The sequence below is a fragment of the Mixia osmundae genome (genome assembly GCF_000708205.1).
Source record: "Mixia osmundae IAM 14324 unplaced genomic scaffold scaffold_11, whole genome shotgun sequence".
Lineage (NCBI taxonomy): Eukaryota > Fungi > Basidiomycota > Mixiomycetes > Mixiales > Mixiaceae > Mixia > Mixia osmundae.
In genome coordinates this window covers 297823-319757 of record NW_014575553.1, presented here as the reverse complement: position 1 = coordinate 319757, position 21935 = coordinate 297823, and the positions used below count along the sequence as shown (strand labels likewise).

The window sequence follows — 21935 nt, the reverse complement described above, 5'->3', positions numbered from 1 at the left end:
CGGGTCGGACAACAGCAATCTAAGCCTTCTTTGCATCCTTGACAAGCTTACGCTTCTTGTCTGCGAGCTTGTCCGTAGCAGCTTTGCGATTTCGGATGCCACGCTCCATATGCTTGTAGATCTTGCGATTCTTGCCAGTCAATAGCATACTCGCATCACCTTCTTGTTTTCGCACCAAGGGGGAGATAGTCGAAGGTGTCTTCTTTGCAACTTGTCGGGCGGTCTTTTGGGCTGCTCTGAGGTTCGCCTCGAACACGGCGTGAGGTATACCTTGGGTCTCCGCCTCGAGCTCGGCTGCGCGCAAGAGTGCCTCGTCATCAGGATTGTCGACCGCTGCGAGCAATGCGGGCGTCGCTCGAGCTTTGCCATTCTTCTGGGCTGGCACATGTACAGGCTCTTCTGCTTCTTCGACCAGATCGTCAACGTCTGCTTCTCCTTCCTCTTCCTCTTCCTCTTCCTCGCTCTCACTCTCACTGACTGCTGCTTCTGCTGCCGGCTGATCCAGACCAGCTTCTGCAGGCACGTATCCACCCTTTGCTTTGACTTCCTTGTCATTGACAAAGGGTGAGAGATGAGGCGGTAGCGCTTGCCCAGGCGCATAATCGTCTGTAGGCAGCAGAGTCTTCTTGTTCACACAGTCGACAACCCATTGAGGCTGGACATACACCCTTCGACCCTTGTGCTGAGTATACGTGTTGATGATCTGACCTGCTGCGTCTCGCTGAACAGGTCGATCGACGACATGGTGTGTGATCCGTTCGTCGTTCTCTTCGAATGGCGAGCCGGCGCCTAAAATGGGGTCCCAGCAGACTTGACCGGAGAAAGATCGGATGACGAACTCGAGAACAGGTCGAGTGACTTCTCGCGAAATGTAGATAACAAAGTTGGAGAAGAGCGAAGCGTGCGCCTCTGTCTCTTCCTGTTGTCTGGCGGCGTCCGTCAGCGTCAGCATGACGTCGTCCTCATCTGTCTTGCTGTGCGACGTGAACACATCTCGCGTGTCTGTTGTCTGCTCGGCTTGCTCTGGCTCAATAGCTTCGTCGTCGATCTCAGGAGCGGCAGTCTGCGTAATTGCCTTGATTTGCTTCTTGACATCTTTTGTAGTCAAGTTCCGTTGCGCAGCTGATTTGGCTGGATCCTCTTCGAGATTCGTCAGGCTCCGATTGGTCTCCTGCAGCATGAACGCGCTCAAACCAGCACCGCCGGCATCATCCCTCTCTTCGTCAAGCTTGGGCGGGTAAACGAGGTTCAGGTCGGTGTAGAGCTTGTAGAACACAAAGCCGAGCAAGGTCTGGTACAGCTCCAGGAAAGTCAGCATGACACGAAAGTCGACATCGTCGGGAACCTGCTTCCTGATCAGCGCAATCTTGCAAGCGTGCGAGCAGGCCTTACATGCTGCGTAAACATATACGGCACGAGCCAGGTCACCGTCTGGCCCATGACTTCGGCTTGGAAGTAGATGCCTTTGATGCTCAGAAAGACCTTCCGGAGTGAATGAGTGCGCGCGACATAGAGCTGCCACTCGTTCGCCAATCTGGCGCAATGCGCAACAATGGGCGCCGGAACCTTGGACGAGGCTGGCAGATGTGCGAAGAGGATGATGAGTGATAGAGCATCGTCCAAGTCTCTGATCGAATCGATAAAAGTAGGATACCTGCAGATATCACTTGGCAACTTATCGAGCACCAAGGCGATGTGCGTACCTCTCTCTGATGATGTGATCAATGCGGTACTTGGGCCTCTTCTCATCCAGATTCTTCGCAAGACCGATCTGACCTCTCCCAAGGGCTCTTGACAGCTTCTTCGCAAAGGCCTTGTGTTCTCGCAGCTTTGCGAGGACGGGCTCGTGCAGGAGATATTGGATGTCTTTGACGTAGTAGAACGAAGCAGGCGCATTAGAGCCCTTGTTGACCTTCTTCCTGCTCTTTGGCTCCCGAGGGAAGATGCCTATCACATCTGTGAGCCACACACGAGAGACAAATGCTCGAGGTCGTACCTTTGAGGATGCAAAGTCGTCGAAAGTCGGCAAGCGTACATTGCAGCTTCCGGGTCGCACGTGCTCGACTGATGTAGTTCTTCGCCGCTCCTGACTCGCCCTTCTTCTTTGGCTGACCTCGGGGTGCCATAGCGCACGATGATCTTGTCTTGTCAAGCCGGCTGGCGACAAATTTTTGCGCGAGTCTCTTTCCCCTCTGCGTCTCCGCACATTTCTCACCACAGGCCTCGCAGCACAGACGCATTCATGAAGGATCGCTCGGCAGGGGCCAGATGCTCGGTAGCGCACTCAACCGGATCGCTGTCGAGATGCTGCAGCCTGCCTTGTTTACTAATCCTTGCGGCAGACTGCACAAGTCGTGCAATCGTGTATGACGAACAAGCTCGCTCGCAAGCCAAGCGCAAAGTACAATGATCCTTTCCGAGCTCAAGATCGTTCGTCGTCCCCTCACTCGACCCGCGGCAGTCCTCCTCGCTCGCGACGGAATGGCCTACTCGTCGAGCAGACAAATCCAATACGCGCCGACGTTCGACAGACTGATGTCGATACGCCAATCGAGATTCGACTGGAGAATCGCTCAGCAACATCATCGGATGCTGACCATGGCAAGGCACACTCACTAGAAGACGAAAAGGTTCACATCCTGAATGCGTCGCCTGCGTCGAGCGTGACCGCTGACGCGACGCCTGCCAAAGGATCGTACCTCAGGATCTTTCGCTTTGCGTCTCGCACCAATGTCATCTTCAACTTCATTGGCCTGTTCTGCGCCATTCTCTGTGGCTTCGGTCTGCCGCTCATGACGGTCCTCTTTGGGAATTTGACGGACTCCTTTGTCAATTTTACCGCGACAGTGCTCAATGGCGAGGATCCCGGCTCCGCCAAGCAAACCCTCTTCTCGTCTATCGATCGCGATGCTATCTTGCTCGTCATCCTTGGAGGAGCGCTCGGTGTATTGACCTTCGTCTACAAGTTCATCTGGTCGTACACTGCAGAGGCAACAACGCGTAGAATGCGCGAAGAGTTCCTCTCGAGCGTGCTCAGACAGGACATCACCTTTTTCGACACAGAGATGTCTCCTGGCGTCGTCTCGACGCGCATCGCGAATGAGACTCAGCAGATCCAGGTGCGTTAGCCTTGACAGCTTGGAGACTATGCACTGATAAGCACCCGACAGCAAGGAATTGATGAGAAGGTGCCGACTGTTGCCAGTCTGCTATCGACATTTGTGACTGGCTTCGTTGTCGCGTACATACGAAACTGGCGACTGGCTCTTGTCCTGACATCGATGTTGCCCTCCATGGCCATTACTGCAGCAGTGATGAACCGTCTGCTTGCCAGTCGACGCAAAGAAGCCCTCGTTCATTCCGGCAAAGGTGCTACGCTTGTCGAAGAAGTCTTCTCGAGCATTCGCACTGTTCAGGCTTTCGGCATGCAGAACGCTCTTGCAAAGCTCTACGATAAGCACAACCAGGCCGTCTTGCGAACGGGTCTGATCAGCGCTCGAATTCACTCTGCTGGCTTCGCGTGGTTCTTCATGACGATCTACCTGTCTTACGCCCTTGCTTTCTGGTTCGGCACTAAGCTGCTCCTCAATGGATCAGCTTCCGCTGGGCAGATCGTCAACTGTATTTTTGCCGTCCTGCTAGCTAGCTTCTCGCTCAGTCAGATCACACTGCCTGCTCAGGCTATCTCATTTGCTGCAGTCGCATCCGGCAAGCTGTTCGAGACGATTGATCGAAAGCCGACCATCGACGCTTCGAGCACAACTGGCCTCAAGCCACGTCAAGTAACAGGCTCGATCGCGTTCAAGAACGTTTCGTTCGCTTATCCTGGCCGGCCAGACGTCAGAGTCCTCCAGGATTTCAGTTACACTTTTGCTGCTGGTCAAGTGACCGCCATCGTCGGCGCTAGCGGCTCTGGCAAAAGCTCGATCCTAAATCTGCTCACCCGCTTCTATGACCCTTTGGCAGGCTCCGTCAACGTTGATGATCGCAATATCAAGGCGCTCAACATCAGATGGCTAAGACAGCGTATCGGTATCGTCAGTCAGACGCCAAACTTGTTTTCTGGATCAATCTATGACAACATCAGTCTCGGTCTCATCGGGACTAAATACGAAAATGCGTCGAAAGAGGTGAAGATGCAACTTGTCATCGACGCGTGCAAGACCGCCAACGCACACGGCTTCATATTGAAGCTGCAGGATGCCTATGAAGGCCAGATCGGCGAGCGAGCCGGCATATTGTCGGGCGGTCAGAAGGTGAGCAGCCTTTACGGATAGCTGCAGTGACTGACTCTGCAATAGCAACGTCTCGCTATCGCGCGTGCCGTCGTGTCTCGTCCGCCAATGCTCATCTTTGATGAAGCCACTAGTGCTCTTGACTCTGCTAACGAAAAGGAAGTTCAAGCTGCTATCAACAACGTCGTCGTGGGAAAGACGACCATCATCGTTGCCCATCGGCTCAGTACCATACGCAATGCGCACGAGATTGTCGTCATGTCTCGTGGCGCACTCGTCGAACGCGGCTCGCACGAGCAACTGATGACGCTGCAAGACGGCCGCTATCGCAAGCTCGTCCAAGCTCAGAGCCTCACTGAACACGATCGACCCAAATCATCTGTCCCTTCTCGGCCACTCTCCTCACGCCGGTCTACTCGCAATCTATTCATGTCTTTCGGTGTTCCTCCCGAGGAAGACTTCTTTGACGTGCCAGACGAAGCCGAGAGCGCAGAGATCGAGAAGATCAAACAAAAAGCCTTCTTGCCCCTCATGATCCGCACAGCCAGACTTAATCCAATGCGTAAGGTTCTTCCATATTGTTGACGGCCACACTGATCCTCTCATGCAGGTTGGCGCTATCTGATCGCAATCATCTTTGCAATCGCAGGCGGGGTCGCTTATCCAGCTATCGGCATCCTCTTTGCTCTCGAAATCCAAGCCTTCTCTGGAACATTCAATCAGATCGAGAGCACGCATACTCGCTATGCCATCTTCTTTCTCATCGTTGCTGGATCAGCTTCGCTCGCTATGCTCATCGAAGGTTACTCTTTCTACACTTGTGGCGAAAGTCTCTCGCGCGTGCTGCGACTCAAGACGTTTAAATCACTAATGGGCCAAGACGTCGAATTCCATGATCGGGAAGATGCAACCGGTACACTCACAGCTGCAGTGGACGGTCGAGCGCAAAAGGTCAATGGCCTTGGTGGTGTTACGTTCGGCATCATCACAAACTGCTTCGTCACTCTCATTGCCGGCTGCACGCTCGGTCTTATCTTTGCATGGAAGACTGCTCTAGTAGGAATTGCTCTGATCCCAGCGACACTTGCGACTGGAATGTGCGGAGCCAAGATTGTCATGATGCAACGAGCACGCGTGGCCGGAGCGCACACCGAATCATCACGTCTCGCTTGCGAAGCAGCAGGTGCCATCCGGACAGTGGCATGCTTGACCAGCGAGCAGCAGATCCTCCGACGCTACCGAGAGGCACTTGCGCAAGTTCAAAAGTCGAGCAACCGTTTCGCGTTTGGGTCCAATCTGCTCTTTGGATTTTGCCAGGCACTCAACTTTCCTTCGATCGGCTTGATCTTCTGGTTTGGATCACGTCAGCTCGTCAACAACGAGATTTCCGAACTTCACTTCTACATTGTCCTCATGACCGTTGTTTTTGCTTCGATTCAAGCGGGCGCAGTCTTTAATCACGTCGGCGATGCGTCGCAGGCAGCGCGCGCTATGTCGGACTCGGAGCAACTCTTCGAAAACGTTCCTGAAATCAATGGCCGTGGACAAGAGGGTCAGCTCGTCGAACGACTTTCAGGCCATATCAAGTTTGTCTCGCCTCTTCTGATTGGCGCCACATTGACACTGGGAGCAGGTTCGAGAATGTCCACTTTTCGTACCCTCATCGTCCATCGATCCCGGTACTACGTGGCATTGATCTCGAGATCAAGCCCGGCCAATTTGTCGCTCTTGTTGGCGTAAGTGTCTCCCGAGTAGTCGGTGCGTGGCTGACAGATTAGTAGGCTTCCGGCTCCGGCAAGAGCACAATCTGCCAGCTACTCGAGCGCTTCTACGATGCCGAAGATGGGCAAGTAACGATAGATGGTCATGACATTCGCGATCTCGGCCTCGACAGCTTCAGATCTTCCGTCTCGCTCGTCAGCCAGGATCCTGTCCTTTTCAGCGGCACGATCAGGTTCAATGTGCTCCTTGGCAGCCCGGATCCTAGTAAAGTCAGCGAGGCAGATCTCTTCGATGCTTGCCGTTCCGCGAAGTAGGTCCTCTTCTTGTTCTGACCTTTATTGCAGGCTCACCAAATGTGCAGCATACACGATTTTGTGCAATCGCTGCCGCTCGGTTACGAGACAGAAGTGGGTGGGAGGGGCAGTCAACTCAGTGGCGGTCAACGACAACGGCTCTGCCTGGCTCGCGCGCTGATTCGCAAGCCTCGCATACTGCTGCTCGACGAAGCAACTGCCAGTCTCGACGCTCACTCGGAGCGAGTAGTGCAGGCTGCGCTCGACAAGGCAGCACACGGCCGCTCGTGCATCTCCATCGCTCACCGACTGTCTTCGATTGCTCATGCCGATGTCATTGTTAGTCCGATCTATGTATCGTCATGACCTGCTGACGCTCGCCAGCAGTACGTCATCGAGGCCGGACAAGTCATCGAGAAGGGCTCGCACTCTGAGCTAATGCGCATCAGAGATGGACATTATCGTGCAATGATAGGTTCGCTAAGGCCGTTCTTGTCGGGGATTACGCTGATGAACAAGCAGGTCACCAAACGATCTAGACAGAGTACATGAATGCATCGAGTTGGAAACATACACTGTCGCTGCTGGTCTGCGTGTCTATTTCCCCTGTCTCATTTCACAGTCGCTGTACAGATCTAATGCTTGCTCGAAATGCGCCCGAGATAATTGCGTAGGCGTGGAATTCCATGACCAAAGTGGACTGGGCACATGACTACACAGCATCAGCCTGGCATAGGTGAGCAAGAGCTGGAGACGTACTAGAATTCTGTGAGACGTAGGTGCCATGGTGGGAAGCCATGCAGCCTACAGTAAGTCCCACCGAGGACGATCATCAGATCTGGCGCTGGCACGAGTGAGTCTGACCCTGAGGTCAGCAAGATCCGGTCATCACTTTGTGGAGCTTGCCTATCAGTTTGTCGTCGAGCAGAGCGATATCTATCTCTTTTGGCGCGAGGTAGCCCTGCCTGACCGCGCTCGCGAGGACTTGTCCAACACGGGCAATGTGCGCTCTGCCATCTTGCGCATCTAGCATGCTGATCCTGATCTTTTGTCGCTGTAGCTGAACGTCGAAGGTGCGATGTCGCGCCTCTGGCCGAGTACAGTCTGCTACTGTCGCGTTGCGAGCAAGCGCTTTGCAAATGGCTGCTGCATTCTGTCTGAGGCAGCCTGCACATGCGCGCACGAGTCAGTGGTGCCAACCATTGACGCTTGCTCGCTTGCCTTGCCTGTCGTAGAGCAAGAGATGCTCAACGCTTGAAGAGGCACACCATTGCACAAGCTGCTCGAGTTGCACCAACGTGTCGGGCCGCAGACCCGTTGCTGACCCGCTGGGTATCACTGCATTGATAGCGAGTACGCGCGGTAGCTTCTCCCGTAGTCTTGGCGCAACTTTATGCGACGAGAGAGAGGAGTCTTGCAGCGGCCTTTGTGCAAGGCGACGGCGCGAACGTATGTTGAGCTTGATGAAGCGTTCCAGGCGGTCATACAGCCGTAGGACGAGCAGACACAGATGGAGAGATGTCAATATACATGTTTGCAGGAGTAGCCTGGCTACAGCCGGCATGCTCACTCGGCGAAAGCCCAATTCCTGTTCGCCCGGTCCGCGATTGGAACACGTCGTCGTCGTCGTCGTGGCAGATTGGATTTCCATAACGTTTGACGGGCCTGACTAGAAATTTCTCGAAGCCTGGCCGGCGGCGTCAAAAGCCTGTGGGCTGCCGTTTGGAGTTGAGTTTGACGAGCAAAGATCTTTATAGACGAGCGACGAGTGTGACTTGCACGCGTAAGGAGCAACGTACTACTATGGCATCGCAACCAGAGACGTTCGGCTTCCAGGCCGAGATCAGCCAGCTGTTGGATTTGGTGAGCCACTCGGTCTGCGTGCCTCTGGGGACTCGTCACTGACTCTGTGGGCTCCTGCCTGTCCACAGATCATCAACACCTTCTACTCAAACGTCAGTCGTCATCCGTTCCTGTCACTGCTCGACGGACAGCAGACTGACAAGCCTTGACAGAAATCGATCTTTTTGCGAGAATTGATCTCAAACTCATCTGTGAGTCAGACCGCTGGCTCATCGACCATGGCAGCAGCAGGCGCTGACGATGATGATCTACGCAGGATGCACTCGACAAGATCCGCTACGCCGCGCTCACGGACCCGAGTCAGCTCGACAGCGAGAAGGAGCTCTACATCCGCATCACGCCCGACAAGGAGAACAAGATCATCTCCATCAGAGATACCGGCATTGGCATGACCAAGGCCGACCTCGTCAACAACCTCGGCACGATCGCCAAGTCTGGCACAAAGTCCTTCATGGAGGCCCTCTCGTCTGGCGCAGACATCAGCATGATCGGTCAGTTCGGTGTCGGTTTCTACTCGGCCTACCTCGTCGCCGACAAGGTCGAAGTTCTCACCAAGCACAACGACGACGAGCAGTACATCTGGGAGTCCTCCGCCGGCGGCACCTTCACCATCACCACCGATACCGTCAATCCCTCGCTCGGCCGGGGTACCGAGCTCCGTCTCCATCTCAAGGAGGACCAGCTCGAGTATCTCGAGGAAAAGACGATCAAGGAGATCGTCAAGCGTCACTCCGAGTTCATCTCGTACCCCATCCAACTCGTCGTCGAGAAGGAGGTCGAGAAGGAAGTCGAGGATGACGAGGCCGAGCCAGAGTCGGCCGACAAGGAGGCCAAGATCGAGGAAGTCGATGACGAAGAGAAGCCAAAGAAGACGAAGAAGATCAAGGAAAAGACGAGCGAGCAGCAGGAGCTCAACAAGACCAAGCCTCTCTGGACGCGCAACCCGCAAGACATCACCCAGGACGAGTACTCGGCGTTCTACAAGTCGATCTCGCTCGACTGGGAGGAACATCTCGCCGTCAAGCACTTCTCTGTCGAGGGTCAGCTCGAGTTCAAGGCGATCCTCTACGTGCCCAAGCGTGCGCCCTTTGACCTCTTTGAGTCAAAGAAGAAGCGCAACAACATCAAGCTCTACGTTCGCCGCGTCTTCATCATGGACGACTGCGAGGACATCCTGCCAGAGTACCTGTCCTTTGTCAAGGGCATCGTCGACTCTGAGGATCTGCCGCTCAACATCTCTCGTGAGACGCTGCAGCAGAACAAGATCATCAAGGTCATCAAGAAGAGCTTGGTCAAGAAGGTGCTCGAGATGTTTGACGAGATTGCGGAGGACAAGGACTCGTTCAACAAGTTCTACGAGGCGTTCGGCAAGAACCTCAAGCTCGGCATCCACGAGGACTCTGCCAACCGGACCAAGCTGGCCACCTACCTCCGCTACCACACCACAAAGTCTGGCGAGGAGATGTCGTCCCTCAAGGACTACGTGACGCGCATGCCAGAGTCGCAGAAGGATATCTACTACCTCACTGGCGAGTCTCTCGCATCCCTCAAGGAATCGCCTTTCCTAGAGGTCTTTGAGAAGAAGGGTCTCGAGGTCGTCCTCATGTCAGAGGCGATTGACGAGTACTCCATCACTCAGCTCAAGGAGTTCGAGGGCAAGAAGCTCACTTGCATCTCCAAAGACGGTCTCGAACTGCCAGAGACTGACGAGGAAAAGGCAGCGCGTGAGGCGGACGTGACCGCGTTTGAAGATCTCTGCAAGACCATGAAGGACATCCTCGCTTCTGACAACAAGGTCGAGAAGGTCGTCGTCTCTTCCAAGCTCGGATCTTCCCCCGCCCTCCTGTCGACCTCTGCCTTTGGCTGGTCGTCTAACATGGAGCGAATCATGAAGGCTCAAGCTCTGCGCGACTCGTCTACGTCGCAATACATGCAGTCCAAGAAGACGCTAGAGATCAACCCGCACAACAACATCATCAAGACGCTCAAGGAGAAAGTAGCAGAAGATTCAGCGGACCGAACCGTTCGCGATCTGACCTTCTTGCTCTACGAAACCGCCCTGCTCACCTCTGGTTTCTCACTCGACCAGCCTGCCTCTTTTGCCGATCGGGTGCACAAGATGATCGCGCTCGGTCTCTCGCTCGATACTGACGAAGCTGACGAACCTATTGCCGCCATCGATGCTGATGCGCCCCCTCCTCTCGAAGACGCAAGCCTGTCCAAGATGGAGGAAGTCGACTAAATCCGCATTCTATGGTGTCTCAAAATGCATGAAGAGTTGTAGACTATATTCTTATACTGCCGCGCAGACTTGAAAGGAAGTTGTCTAACACTCTCGAGCACCTATACAACCGAAGATGTGCGCAAGAGAACGGAGCGGCTGGTATCGCGCACTGGCATGGGCTCCCTTCCGACTGCGTTCGATCGCGACCAAAGTGGGGAGATATGCAGGCGCGCTTCAGTCGAATTGATTCATCTGAGACCATATCAGCTCGACAAGCTCAGCTCACGACGAGACCAGCTTGCAAGATGGGCAAACTCGAAGAGGCAGCTCAAGCTTCTTCGGACCGTCTGCGTGCATCGGAGAAGCGTGTGGAAGCGCTCAAAGTGAGTCGAGCCTCTACAGACGAGGAGATGGAGCTTATTTGGCGCGCGCGACAGTCGTCCATTGAGCTCAAGATTGAACGGTGGTCCCAGATGAACCAGGACTACCGCAATCTGGATACGCAGGCCTCTGTACGTTGTTCTCCTGTCGCATAGTATCGGCTGATGGGTCACGTAGGAATGTACGAAGCAGCTACAAGATGAACTCGAGGCAATGAGGAGCAACGGCTGGGACTCCATCGCTGCTCACCGAAGGGAAGCCAAAGAGGAGAAGGACAAGCTCGATCAGGCAAGACAAGAGCTCGAAGCGGCACACTCGGCGCTCGAGCAAGGCAGACGACATATGCAGAAGATGTCGGCCCGCATTGCCTCGGAAGAGGCAGTCTCCAGCAAGGTCTCGGCTTACTCTGAGGTGCTGCTCTACACTGGCATCACTGTGCTATTGCTCGCCGCGACTGCGATTGCTTGCGTCTGGCTGGGTCCGATGGCGCGGCAGAAGCTCAATTCATCCGGCGCTTCTGCGGCGTTTCATGACCTCCATCTCGACAACATGGCATTTACGTGATGTCCGGCGGCTCAGGTGCTTTTGATGGTCTTTGTCGGTTGTGCTCGGGCGAGATCGAGCTGTCGCTCGCGCATCGCTAGGTAAAGTGGCACCGTCACGCCTGCGCTGGCTATAGGTGTCGCCAGCACTAGACCGACCGCCGATAGGATAGATGACAGCGGCTGTTTCCGCACGTCGATGAGAATCCACAGGCAGGCAACTGCGCTCGTCATAATCGTGTCCCAGGTGATGCTGCTCTGCGCCGGATGAATGGAGATAGTCTCTTCCAGCAACTGCATCACTCGACCCGTCCGAGCCAACAGATCAGGCTGATCGGTGACACGCTCAAATACGGCGACATAGTTGACCAGATGGATCAAGCCAGACATCAGAGCACTGACGAGATAGGTGCCCCTCAACCGCTGCTCGTTCGCCGGCGACGATGGTTCGCGTGCTCGCCAGACAAGCGGCGAGATAATGATCGCATGCATGCCCAAGATCACCGGCAAGAAATTCGACTGTGCACCTTTGGGCGTGATCGTTCCGGGCACAAACAGTACGCTCGCCACGGCGAGAATGCAAATCTGTGTGAGCAAGCGAGTATCTTTCATAGGTATCGTCGTACTCGTTGCTGCCAACCAGGCAGCGAAGAAGAGTGATGATGCGACGGAGATGGCGACCATTTGGCCCATGAGCATGAACAGCCAAGCGTGCCTGATCTGCCGCCTTTGCGATTCTGCCCAGAGAAAAGGTGTCCTGCCTCCTCTGTGAGTCTAGACCGTGCCGCGTCATACGGAACGTACCAAGTGCCTGTCGTGAAAGTGCAGAGCTGCGCAGACCACCACCATCTCTCGGGCAGACGACAGACGGTAAACCAGGCTTCCTTGAAGAGTGACGTTTTACTGAGCCAATCAGCGGCAGTCCACGTCGACAAGGCTGCATCCGCTTGCTGTGCGCTGTTCTCGAATGACCAGCGAAAGTACAAGAGCATGTGGCTCCATGTCAGTCCGAGCGAGCCGAGACCGAAGAGCAAGAAGAGCGCCGAGCTTCGGGTGATCGCAATGCGGGGCAGGATCAATCCGACGATGACGGCAATCGTCAGCAAGTAGCCTGACAGAGGTGCGAGAGGCCATCGTGACGCCCATGCTTCAGCTGCTGATGTCATTTTTGCAGAGGAGACAAGAGACGCGTCTTCCGAACTTTCCTAGTGAATCCGAGTACTCACGTGGCAAGCTACAGCGCAAAGGGAAACAGAAACAAATGCATCGCGGTATCAGCAGCGCTAGTAGAAGCCGGCTTGTACAGGGCTGCAACAACCGCGAGCTATGGTATAAAATGATGAAGGACGGTCTCGTATCGATGACAAGAGAGCGGCATCACGCGCGAATAAACGACTGGTGCTACGAAAGTTCGAAAGACAGTGTCAGGAGGTCTCAGAGTCGTTGTGTCGAGCGAGTGCTGCATCAGAGAAGTCATCGAATGAAGGATCGTCCAAGTTAGTGCGTGATGAATCGTGAAAAAGGTTGCTATGCGCGCGTGAGTTATGCGGGCGTCAGGTACCATTGCTGGGATTCGCTCTGATCCCATGAGCCGAGCTGGGTCGATGTGCAGCCAGACCCGGTATTCTGCGATCCCGCTTGCAGAGCGCGTGTGCCCATGTCGTACAGGTGATCGAAAGGAATACTGTCACAAAGGCGCATGAGATATAAATAGAGAGCAATCAGCAGGCGACGCACATGTAGAACGATCCGACGGCACGCTTTGCAAGATCTGAATGGTCGACATCGCGTTTCTCGAGCGATGGCAACGATTCGAAGAGGTCGCCCTCGAGATCGCGCTTGGCAAGGCCCTTGCATTCTGGGTGCTTCTTGTACCACTTGCTGCTGCCGTGTCGCTTGAGCCACGCGGATGACTTGGAGCACTTGATGAGTGATTTGCAAGCAGGGTGCTTCTTCGCGTAGCCTGGATGGCGACTGACGAATGCAGCGCTCTTCGGGCACTTTGCGCTAGACTTTGTGGTGGTCTTCTTTGTCGTCGTCGTCTTGCTTACTGACTTGCCCGACGCAGTGTTTAGGAAGCTCACGCCGTCATCGCTGCTGGAGCTGGAAGAGCTGCCGGCCGGGACATACGCGTTTGCGACTGCTTTTGAGCCAGCAACGCTTTTGAGTTCCGACAGGAAAGAGTTGTCGCCGGAGCCGACACCATTCCCGATGTCTGAGCCATCATCACCGCCATTAGGGTTATTGCTGCCAATCTGAGCAGATGCCTGGTCGACGGGTATGAAGAGCCAGTGTTGTTTGCTCTTCTCGAGGTTGTTATTCACGAGCGGGTCGACAGCGCAAGCGTACATGACGGCCGCCCAATCGTAGCCGCCCGGTCCCCATTGCGCAGAGACACACTTGTTGTTGCCTGCGGACATTCGCATCCAGTTGGTCCCATCGCCGTGTGCCTGACGCAGAAGGCATAATAAGTAAGACGCGTCTCGGTGTAACCAGAAAAAGCTTGCCTTGAAAGTGATCGGTGAGCCTGAGCCCGAGGTAGGATAGAACGATTGCGATGCGCTACGATCGTACAAGATGGTCTGTCCGGTCGATACGCTCGTGATATAGTAGTCGCCTACAAGCTGTCTGCCCTGGGCCTATGCGTCGAATTTGCAGATCAGTCATGTGCTTCGGCACGGTGAGCAGGCAGGACTGACGAGCAAGGAGGCTGCCGTGACAACGTTGTCGACGGACCCTGACCCACTGCCGGCAAGAGCGAGCGGGACCAGGTTGGCCAGGACGGCGAGAGCGCGTGCGGTGTTCGTTGAGCTTGATTGACGCATCCTCACAGATAGTATTGAGCGATATGACGTGTTCTACGAGCTGCAAGAGAGTGTCGATGCTGATGTCTACTCAGAGGGAGACGATGAGGTGCCTGCTAGGCGTGTGGGTGTGGTCGAACGGGTGGGATTGGTCTGCTTCCCGGCCAGGCTCGAGAGCTGTCGTTGTCGGTAGATTCGCCGAAGGGTGTGTATAGTCCTGAAGAGCGTACACAAAGGCGTCTATATTGAGCTCACTCGGCCTCGCAACCTCCGACAAAGGCACGCACCTCTCGTGAGCAAGGGAAGAGCAGTACCGGACTGTTCTGCCTTGATTGGGGTGCTTAAGCGAGCGTGTGGTAGTCAGAGAGTGAGCTCCTTCGACTGTATGCGAACGAGAAACGAATGTCTAGCCTTCCGAGAAGAAAACGACTGCGGTGTTGCTTGGAAGCCAAGGATAGGCACGCGGCGCGTGTCCGATTCCTCATGATCAGATCACGCTTTTTTTTGCTTGGCCGATCACGTCGATCACAAACCAATTCTGCATGTTTGTCGGACGCGACGACACAGCGTGCTCTATAGAGGGACACTTTAGGCTGCTCCGAGATAGATCGTCACTGATCGACAGCGACTCGGGCGAGCTTGGCGCTAGCATTGATACGCGCTAGCCTCGTCTTGTGAGCGGGTGGGTCTTGGCGAGCGAATTTGCTGTTGGCTGTGATCTTGCGTAGATTGTCTGTCCCGCCGGATCTGATCCAGTCATCTTGGAAGAAGCAGGACCAAGGATCTGTCGGCGGGGCATCGAGTAGATTGTTGCTCGCCAAGACTGTCTGCAGGGAGTCTCGATGTAATCGCACAAAAGTGTAGACCTGTCACAAGCATCAATAAGCATCTCACAAGCGGCGCTGCGAGGGAGACGAACATTGAGCTGGCGCAGGAAGCTAGCTCCATTCGCGTGGCCGAAATGAGGTAGCAGGCTGAAGAAAAGGTAGCTTCAGCATGGTCTCATTCGCCGAGCCTCGCGACTTGCACTTTCTGACCCAGTTCGGTAGATTGTAAGCGAACAAGCAGGCGAAGACCCTCTCCATCCCAGCGTAGATAGTCCTTGTTGGCTTCGTTATCGCACTCGTCCCATAGGACGCGAATAAAGCTCTGCTAAAATGTAAGTCAGTCGGCACGAGTCTGCCATCACCTGATAGTGACCTTTGTGTCTGGATGATGGTTGTTGATCGAGCTCTCGATCTTACGAAGTTGCCTCTTGTGAGGCATGGATCTGTTGACGCGAGGCTTCAGAGGCGTACATGGCTTCGCCGGTTCTGGCGGCGGCAGTCCCGATGATGGCTTCTGCGCTTTGTTGACCTTTGCCGAAGTAGAGAGCTTCAGCAATGTAGGCGTGCTTCCTTGTCGCTGCAAGGGCAGCGCTGCAGTGGATGAGTGGCAAGGGTCGGAGATGGTGGATGTAGTATGCAGCGCTCCCTGGAGGGAGGACCGCACAGGATTGGCAGGCAAGCATTGTAGCGCGACAGACCGACTTTGATCACACGCAAGACTTTTGGCAGGGGAAGCTTTGTTGTCAGATGGGCGTGCCTTGACTGGCGGACGTGACTTGGCCGTCGATCGAACCTTTGTGGGCATGTACTTTTTGGCCGGCAAGTCGCCTTTTGCGATCAATCGTGTCTGCTGTGCCGGACGGTGAGCCTGACGCGCTGGCGAAGATGTGCGGGCAGAGTTTGCAGGCGCAGGTGAGCATGCGAGTAATGAGCGATGTCCAGCCGGTGTTAGATACGGAGGCGTCGCGGCTTTAGTCTCTATCTTTGACTTTGGGTAGCTGGGGGATGTAGATGGCATCGCATTGGCTTCGGTCTGATTTGGCGTGCCGCACTGGTCAGAGCCTTCGTCTTGGATGATCTGTCGCAACCTGGTACCTTCGCGTCTCTGCAGCAGCTCACTCTTGAGCTGCACCCTCTGTATAGGCGAAGGTTGTTCTGCGCAAGCATACGTTTTCACCAAGCGAGCGAGTTCGTTGTCTTGAGAGAGTGGCTGAGATTGCGAGGCTGGGACAGACTGCAAGAGCATTGAGCCAGCGTCTGGTGATTGTTCGATAGACCGAGAGCCAACACGGACAGGTGTACAGAGCAGGATCTCGGCCGAAGCTCGGTGCGCCTCTCTCTGCTGACGGATGAAATCGGACACGAAAGCAAGCGTGTCGAGTCTTGACATGTCGAACGATCTGTCTGACATTGACAATGCCCCGCCCGGCATATCACCTTGCATTGATCTGTGGTGATCAGAATCGGGCGATGGATAGGCTTTGCGAGGGCTGATCTCGCAAGCAGGCGCAAGCGGAAAGGACGATGCTTGAGCGGGCTCGTGCTCCTGCTTGTGGCCTTGATCGCAAGATCGGTTGAGCTTGCTGAGCGTTGCAGAGGCCAGGAAAGGACTCTGAACGTCCTCCATGGCTTCCTCGTCTTGCTCAATATGAGTGAGCTGCCTTGTCAATCTCTCAAGTTCTGAGGACTGATCCTTTGCGGTCGACGAGCCGGAGCCGTAGGGTCCATCCGAAGTGTACGCTGTGATGCACTCGTGGTAGGCTAGAGGCGATTGATGGGCAGGCCGAGGTGAGTCCACTGAAGGAGTCTGACGACAACGCATCATGGCAGGAGGATGGAAAGAGAGAGGCCATCTGATCGGGCTCTCTTCCAAGTACGAGGCCTGAGCAGGCGTCACCCTCGGTACCTTGAACGGTCGATAGGTGCCTTCCATGAGGCCACGATGGCCGGCAACGACTGGGTTGCAAAATTACAGGCGGACAGGAGCGGATGGCGTCCCGAGGACGATCACATAGAGCTCGACTCCTCGGCAAGTCTCACGGCAACGGCTCTTCAGCTGATATTGCATTGTGGAAGACACTCGAATCCGAGAAAGGCTGGTCTTACTTGCGCTCGCGCAGCTGGTCAAGGAGCTTCGTCATCGCCTCGTCGAGCTTGGGCCCGTATTCGGCAAGGAACTCTTCTTGACCGTCTTGCACTCTCTCGTTACCTCCAATGTAGTTCTTCGGTAGCGTTATCTCAACCTCGCTGACGCTGACAACTTTGGCTTTGATGCCCTCGATGACTTGCGCAAGTGCGGGCCCGCATTTGCTCCCACCATGTCCGCCGAAGGTCGCGATGACGATCGGTAGATCTTTCCATTCCATGTAAAGGTGATCTATTGCATTCTTGAGATCGCCTGGGTAGCCCCAATTGTACTGAGGCGTCGTGATGATGAGCCCGGACAGCGAGCTGATCAATCGTGACCATTCCTGAACCACAGCAAATTCATAGTTTGACGAGTCGTTGATCGTAGCCGGCACAGCCTGTTCTTTGAGCGCTGGTAAGGGCAAAGTGGCGTGTTCGCTGAGGATGAGCACCTCTGTGTCCTTGTCGACTAGTTCACGCAGACGTGCAGCTGCCCATCTCGTCACGCCTGCAGCGTTGCCATTCTGACGAAATGAGCCAGCTAGAATCCCGAGTCGGTGATGCATGTCTGGGGTTGCGACGACGCAGAGAAGGAGCCTCGCAGTGTGTCGTTCTGTCGGCAGACTTGCTATAGCTTGAGATCGCTCGATAGTCGGAGGCCCTTCTCAGTAGGTCGAACAGATTGCTGGCAGCTCGACGCCGTACCAGGTTCGTGAGAGTTCATAGGTCCAGGGAGACGATGTCATTTGGGATCGCTTCGTCAGCAGAGCGGCGCTACGCCGGATCTCAGCACAGCAGACCCGATCGGCGGCTCGTCACGAGGCGCTCCTCGTGAAGCGCGACAGTCAATAATTTGACATTCGTAGTCCCGGGGCATTATCTTTNATATCTTTAGACGCGTGTGTCGGATTGATTTGTAAGATTACGTTACCTAACGTAATGTGCACTAGCTAAGAATTACATGATCCTTTGCTGTCTGGCGAACATATATAAGCAANCTCTCGAACGCTCTGACCCATCGTTGGTCTCCNCCTATCCTCCGAAAACTGCTCCACTCTTGGAAGAAGCCGAGAAAAGAGAAAGATGGCTGGAGAGGATCCCTTCTGATGACAGTCTGGCTCAAGGATAGCAGACGGGCTGTCAAAGGATGGGACTGGTGAGCCGGGAAGNAGCGATCTCGCAATGAGACCCAACTTGGCGAGCGAGCGCTCTTCCCAATCGTGCGACCCAGGTCAGTCTTCGCTCGNTCTCGATGGNATGTGCTAATTCTTGGCCCTGCTCTGCAGGTGCANTNTCCTGACTTGGCCAACGCTCGCTGTTGTTGTAACCGATGCAGTACTCTCCTGCTACTCGCTATGCCCTTGCACTCAAGTCGCATGTCTCATACATTTATTCGCACTCGCTTCCTTTACAGTCCCTGTTATTACACCTGGTTGTTGCGAGGCAAGCCAGGCTGAGCCAGAATGCCAGACACGTGCGAGGACACAGCACAGGCTTGTGCAAGGATGCATTGAGAACTAGCCAACCTTGATAGCCCCAAAGGTCTATAGATTCGACCGTGCGTGCCGCAAGGATCAGATCAGAAATCAGCAAGCACTTGCATATGGTCTGAGGCAGCCAGATCAGATGCATCTGCAGCATTGGGTCCAGATACTTATCGCATCGCTGACTCATCTGTCTGTGTGCCAAATCTAGACGTTGCCTTGTTGAACGGAAGCATCATGGCGTCATGAGATCTTGCCGGAAATGCATGTCTTTGGCCATGACAGCCCCTCTATCAGCGTGCGTCAAGTTGTCACAGCGTCTTATCGGCGATCGAAGTCGACACGTTCGAAGCTCCTATTACCCCATTGCTGTCGTCAGCGCGGGTCCTTTCTGCGTAAGCAAGATGTTAGACATGCTCTCGAAACTTCTGATCACTCTGCTCGTCATTCTGCGACCACTCGCGACGGCTTCGCCCTTCGTCTCGCTCAGCAGGAGCGAATTGACCAGCCCGATTGGGGCCGTGATTCGAAGACAGACCCTTGAGCCTGAATGGATGTGCGAGCTCACTGTCGCCAAGCAGTATAGGCCACGGGCACTTGCACTCAGCGCTGGACGACGATCCGACGTAGCTCGCTTACGGCGACTGTGGCATATGATGAATATGAACGCCCAAGCTATCACTTCGTCCGTCTCGCTCAGGCTGAGCTCTTTTGCTTATGCTGACGATCACGCAGTACTCGCGTCTGTCGCTCAAGGCTCGTCTCTTGACTTGATTGCGACAGGACGAGCGCTGCTGATCGAAAGCGTCCTGCATCTTTGTATTCTGCCGAATGCACTCTTGCTTGGACGATTCAAGGCTTGTTGTAGACACGGAACGTGAGTGGGTACAGACGGACACGCAGCGCGAACATGCAACACCGGACTTCGGGAAGCAGGAAAGGATCGCATCGGCGACGACGAGGTCGCGCGTCGCATCAAGTCGGAAAAGTGGGGCTGCGGCCGCATAGCACACGACGCTGTTATCAGATTGTCGATCCTTCCCCGGCCGGTCTCGAATTAGTCGCGGAAGCCGGAGCGCCGACGATGGTGTAGACGACCCTGAGATTGTAGCTGTGATGCCAGATGGAGCCGGTCGAGGAGGCATCGATGCGAGCTCGGTGCGACGGTGAAGATGAGGAGCTCGATGAGGGCGATTGGGTGCAGCTGACACCACATGGCGAGAAACGAGATCCGCTGCACAATCTCGCCCGAACCCGCAGCGAGGAGAGCGATGAAGAGGCAGCACAGATCCTCGAGGAGCTTCAGGACATGTTCGTCATCTTTGGCTGCTCGCTTTCGCATCTGATCGAACTGCAGAGAGATATCTGAGTTCCTTGATCGAGTCGGGCGTACGGTGACAGAAGTCAAGCTCGGGCACGACGCAGCTGCTGTACCTACACCCTTTCCTGACCTCAAAGAGCATACCACACCAACAGGATCGACAGACTACATCGGCTACGCACGCACATATGCATTCGCACTCGCAGACACCTATCTGCCCGCCAGCTTTCTCAGCCCACCTCATCGAGAAAAGTTCAGTCTTACAAGGACGCGACAACTGAGCGAGCGTCTCTATGTGGTCGTACCGCCGAGCTTAGCCCGCTTCGTGATCGAGAAGAAGGTGGCAAGGATCTACAGATGGCAGTCGCCGACTGTGACAGGCACGATAGCAGCAATCTACACGTACCTATGGTATCACAACCTCATACCGGCGGCGACCTTGGCGTTTCTTGTGTACCAGCTACTTGCAATCAGAATGTTCCCGCCCAGTGCAGAAGCGCTGCGAAAGGAGATCGCAGCTAGACGTGCACGGGGAGAGAGAGCCGCACAAATTGGCGGCGAGGTCCACGGCCGAGCTGCAGGAGGACTGGCCACTGCCATCATGCAGATCAGCAAAGTTCCTATCCAGGTTGGTGCGAACGCGCCTACTGAGCCTCTCTCGCCGTCGACCGAGAAGACGTTCGAAGCCGCGACAAGTTCATCCGCGCATAACTCATCTGTCGGCTTCTATCGGATGATCGCAGATGCTTCTCATTCGTTCGGACCGCATGCGCAAGTCTATTTGAGCGATTGGGCCGACCTTGCGGAGAAGACCAAAAATGTCGCGCTTTGGCGGCGGCCAACCGCGACATATCGCACGCTCTCCATCTTGTGCTGTTGCTCACTCATGCTAGCTTTCCTGCCGGCTGGCATGCAAGTGAAAGCTCTCTTTGGCTGGCTCGGCTTTCATTTCTTCGTCTTGTCGTATCTACAAGACGCCTATCCGAAGTATAGACGGGCACTGAACCCCCTATTCTGGCTGCTCTGGGACGCGCCGACGGATGCAGAATGCGCGCTGGATATGCTTGCCGAGCGCGCAGGTCGTCCAGTGTTCAACCGACATGATTTGAAGAAGCTGCGCGCTAAGAAGCAGAAGCAAGAAATGCAACGGCCAGCGCAGCCGCGACGCATGTCGGCTCTGCGACAGAAGCTGCATCGGGGCTCCTCTGGCAACGATCTGCCGACCCTCTCAAGAGCATCTACAGCAGCCTCTAGCGCCAGCGCCCTGACCGCGAGGCCGGCTTCAATCAGAACAATCTCCGCTACATCGCTACAACCGGAAGCGCGATGCTTCTTTGCTCTGCACAAATCAACGCCTGGTCAGCTCCGTCTCACAAGCGAACGACTTGAGTTCAGTCCTATCAAGGGTCTGCATGGTATCTCAACGGGTATATTGCACGTACATGAGAGATCTCAGTCGACACCAGATGCAGATCTCAAAAAGAATCGCAACGTCGTCGAATTATGTCTTGACGATATCGCAAGCATCAAGAAAGAAGCTGGATTTACGGTAGGATTATGGGACGCTCATGGGCTCTGTATCACTACTCGGCAAGGCGAAGCAATTCGATTTGCAAAGGTCTCAAAGCGCGATGAATGCTTCAATACGCTCATCGCATCATCGCATAGTACCATGCGCCCTGTCAGGCGGACAGACTCTGCCTGAGCGCCTAGCATCGGCTTTGTATGAGCGATCTTTGGTGTACTAAAGAGGGATGTTGAGTAGATTCGCATTTAGTCGTTGTATGGGCATGCAATACCAATCGAGTTCAAGCAACGCACAGTCATGCTTCCGCAAGAAGTATGATGTGACACACCCCATCGAGGCTACGTTGGCCATCTTGGCCAAAAAAGTAGCACGATAGCGAAATCGCGTGCTGCAAAAAGTTTTGCCCCTTTGGCATGCCTCGTCCTGCAAGATCTGAGAGTGCTGTCAGCAAGACCCTAAGCATAATTATGAGCGCAACTCACTCGAACTTGCGCTCGCGAACGAATCAGATAATTTCGAAGCAATGCATTCGAATCTGACGCCTTAACCAGCTCGGCCAAAGACGATGAAGTGGGATGGCCAGA

At 54.8% G+C, this 21935-nt stretch overlaps 12 protein-coding genes across 12 annotated transcripts; 6 read left to right on the top strand and 6 right to left on the bottom strand.

Annotated features, from left to right (window-relative positions):
* Nucleotides 1-19: 19 nt before the first annotated feature.
* L969DRAFT_53845 (uncharacterized protein) lies at nucleotides 20-2126 on the bottom strand (the record flags this gene model as incomplete). The annotated part of the gene is made up of 4 exons (XM_014710227.1): nucleotides 20-1345; nucleotides 1393-1654; nucleotides 1704-1947; nucleotides 1997-2126. 4 exons carry the CDS (start codon nucleotides 2124-2126, stop codon nucleotides 20-22), a joined length of 1962 nt encoding a protein of 653 aa, XP_014565713.1.
* A 74-nt stretch (nucleotides 2127-2200) lies between these two features.
* On the top strand, nucleotides 2201-6815 carry L969DRAFT_90210 (uncharacterized protein). Its single transcript, XM_014710226.1, has 8 exons — nucleotides 2201-3119; nucleotides 3171-4256; nucleotides 4302-4797; nucleotides 4846-5821; nucleotides 5869-5971; nucleotides 6017-6267; nucleotides 6319-6589; nucleotides 6638-6815. The coding sequence occupies exons 1-8, from the start codon at nucleotides 2367-2369 to the stop codon at nucleotides 6800-6802; spliced, it is 4101 nt and encodes a 1366-aa protein (XP_014565712.1). The 5' UTR covers nucleotides 2201-2366; the 3' UTR covers nucleotides 6803-6815.
* L969DRAFT_90208 (uncharacterized protein) lies at nucleotides 6727-7942 on the bottom strand. Its single transcript, XM_014710225.1, has 4 exons — nucleotides 7472-7942; nucleotides 7157-7417; nucleotides 7010-7109; nucleotides 6727-6962 (listed from the first exon to the last, which is right to left on the bottom strand). Exons 1-4 carry the CDS (start codon nucleotides 7812-7814, stop codon nucleotides 6848-6850), a joined length of 819 nt encoding a protein of 272 aa, XP_014565711.1. The 5' UTR covers nucleotides 7815-7942; the 3' UTR covers nucleotides 6727-6847.
* L969DRAFT_96706 (uncharacterized protein) lies at nucleotides 7813-10355 on the top strand (the record flags this gene model as incomplete). The annotated part of the gene is made up of 5 exons (XM_014710224.1): nucleotides 7813-7849; nucleotides 8013-8113; nucleotides 8182-8205; nucleotides 8266-8304; nucleotides 8370-10355. The coding sequence occupies 5 exons, from the start codon at nucleotides 7813-7815 to the stop codon at nucleotides 10353-10355; spliced, it is 2187 nt and encodes a 728-aa protein (XP_014565710.1).
* Nucleotides 10356-10642: 287 nt separating this feature from the next.
* On the top strand, nucleotides 10643-11282 carry L969DRAFT_53653 (uncharacterized protein; the record flags this gene model as incomplete). The annotated part of the gene is made up of 3 exons (XM_014710223.1): nucleotides 10643-10720; nucleotides 10775-10849; nucleotides 10896-11282. 3 exons carry the CDS (start codon nucleotides 10643-10645, stop codon nucleotides 11280-11282), a joined length of 540 nt encoding a protein of 179 aa, XP_014565709.1.
* Nucleotides 11283-11293: 11 nt separating this feature from the next.
* On the bottom strand, nucleotides 11294-12426 carry L969DRAFT_53805 (uncharacterized protein; the record flags this gene model as incomplete). Its single annotated transcript, XM_014710222.1, has 2 exons — nucleotides 11294-12017; nucleotides 12065-12426. 2 exons carry the CDS (start codon nucleotides 12424-12426, stop codon nucleotides 11294-11296), a joined length of 1086 nt encoding a protein of 361 aa, XP_014565708.1.
* A 95-nt stretch (nucleotides 12427-12521) lies between these two features.
* Nucleotides 12522-12761, top strand: L969DRAFT_53606 (uncharacterized protein; the record flags this gene model as incomplete). Its single annotated transcript, XM_014710221.1, has 1 exon — nucleotides 12522-12761. The coding sequence occupies one exon, from the start codon at nucleotides 12522-12524 to the stop codon at nucleotides 12759-12761; it is 240 nt and encodes a 79-aa protein (XP_014565707.1).
* Nucleotides 12762-12802: 41 nt separating this feature from the next.
* On the bottom strand, nucleotides 12803-14085 carry L969DRAFT_53494 (uncharacterized protein; the record flags this gene model as incomplete). Its single annotated transcript, XM_014710220.1, has 3 exons — nucleotides 12803-12944; nucleotides 12998-13899; nucleotides 13960-14085. 3 exons carry the CDS (start codon nucleotides 14083-14085, stop codon nucleotides 12803-12805), a joined length of 1170 nt encoding a protein of 389 aa, XP_014565706.1.
* Nucleotides 14086-14421: 336 nt separating this feature from the next.
* Nucleotides 14422-16908, bottom strand: L969DRAFT_216783 (uncharacterized protein). Its single transcript, XM_014710219.1, has 4 exons — nucleotides 15440-16908; nucleotides 15265-15348; nucleotides 15092-15213; nucleotides 14422-15038 (listed from the first exon to the last, which is right to left on the bottom strand). Exons 1-4 carry the CDS (start codon nucleotides 16822-16824, stop codon nucleotides 14821-14823), a joined length of 1809 nt encoding a protein of 602 aa, XP_014565705.1. The 5' UTR covers nucleotides 16825-16908; the 3' UTR covers nucleotides 14422-14820.
* An 85-nt stretch (nucleotides 16909-16993) lies between these two features.
* On the bottom strand, nucleotides 16994-17584 carry L969DRAFT_53775 (uncharacterized protein; the record flags this gene model as incomplete). The annotated part of the gene is made up of 1 exon (XM_014710218.1): nucleotides 16994-17584. One exon carries the CDS (start codon nucleotides 17582-17584, stop codon nucleotides 16994-16996), a length of 591 nt encoding a protein of 196 aa, XP_014565704.1.
* A 1054-nt stretch (nucleotides 17585-18638) lies between these two features.
* L969DRAFT_216265 (uncharacterized protein) lies at nucleotides 18639-19823 on the top strand. The gene has a single exon (XM_014710217.1). The coding sequence runs from the start codon at nucleotides 18748-18750 to the stop codon at nucleotides 19381-19383; it is 636 nt and encodes a 211-aa protein (XP_014565703.1). The 5' UTR covers nucleotides 18639-18747; the 3' UTR covers nucleotides 19384-19823.
* On the top strand, nucleotides 19394-21639 carry L969DRAFT_90199 (uncharacterized protein). The gene is made up of 2 exons (XM_014710216.1): nucleotides 19394-19813; nucleotides 19860-21639. Exons 1-2 carry the CDS (start codon nucleotides 19626-19628, stop codon nucleotides 21526-21528), a joined length of 1857 nt encoding a protein of 618 aa, XP_014565702.1. The 5' UTR covers nucleotides 19394-19625; the 3' UTR covers nucleotides 21529-21639.
* Nucleotides 21640-21935: the final 296 nt, after the last annotated feature.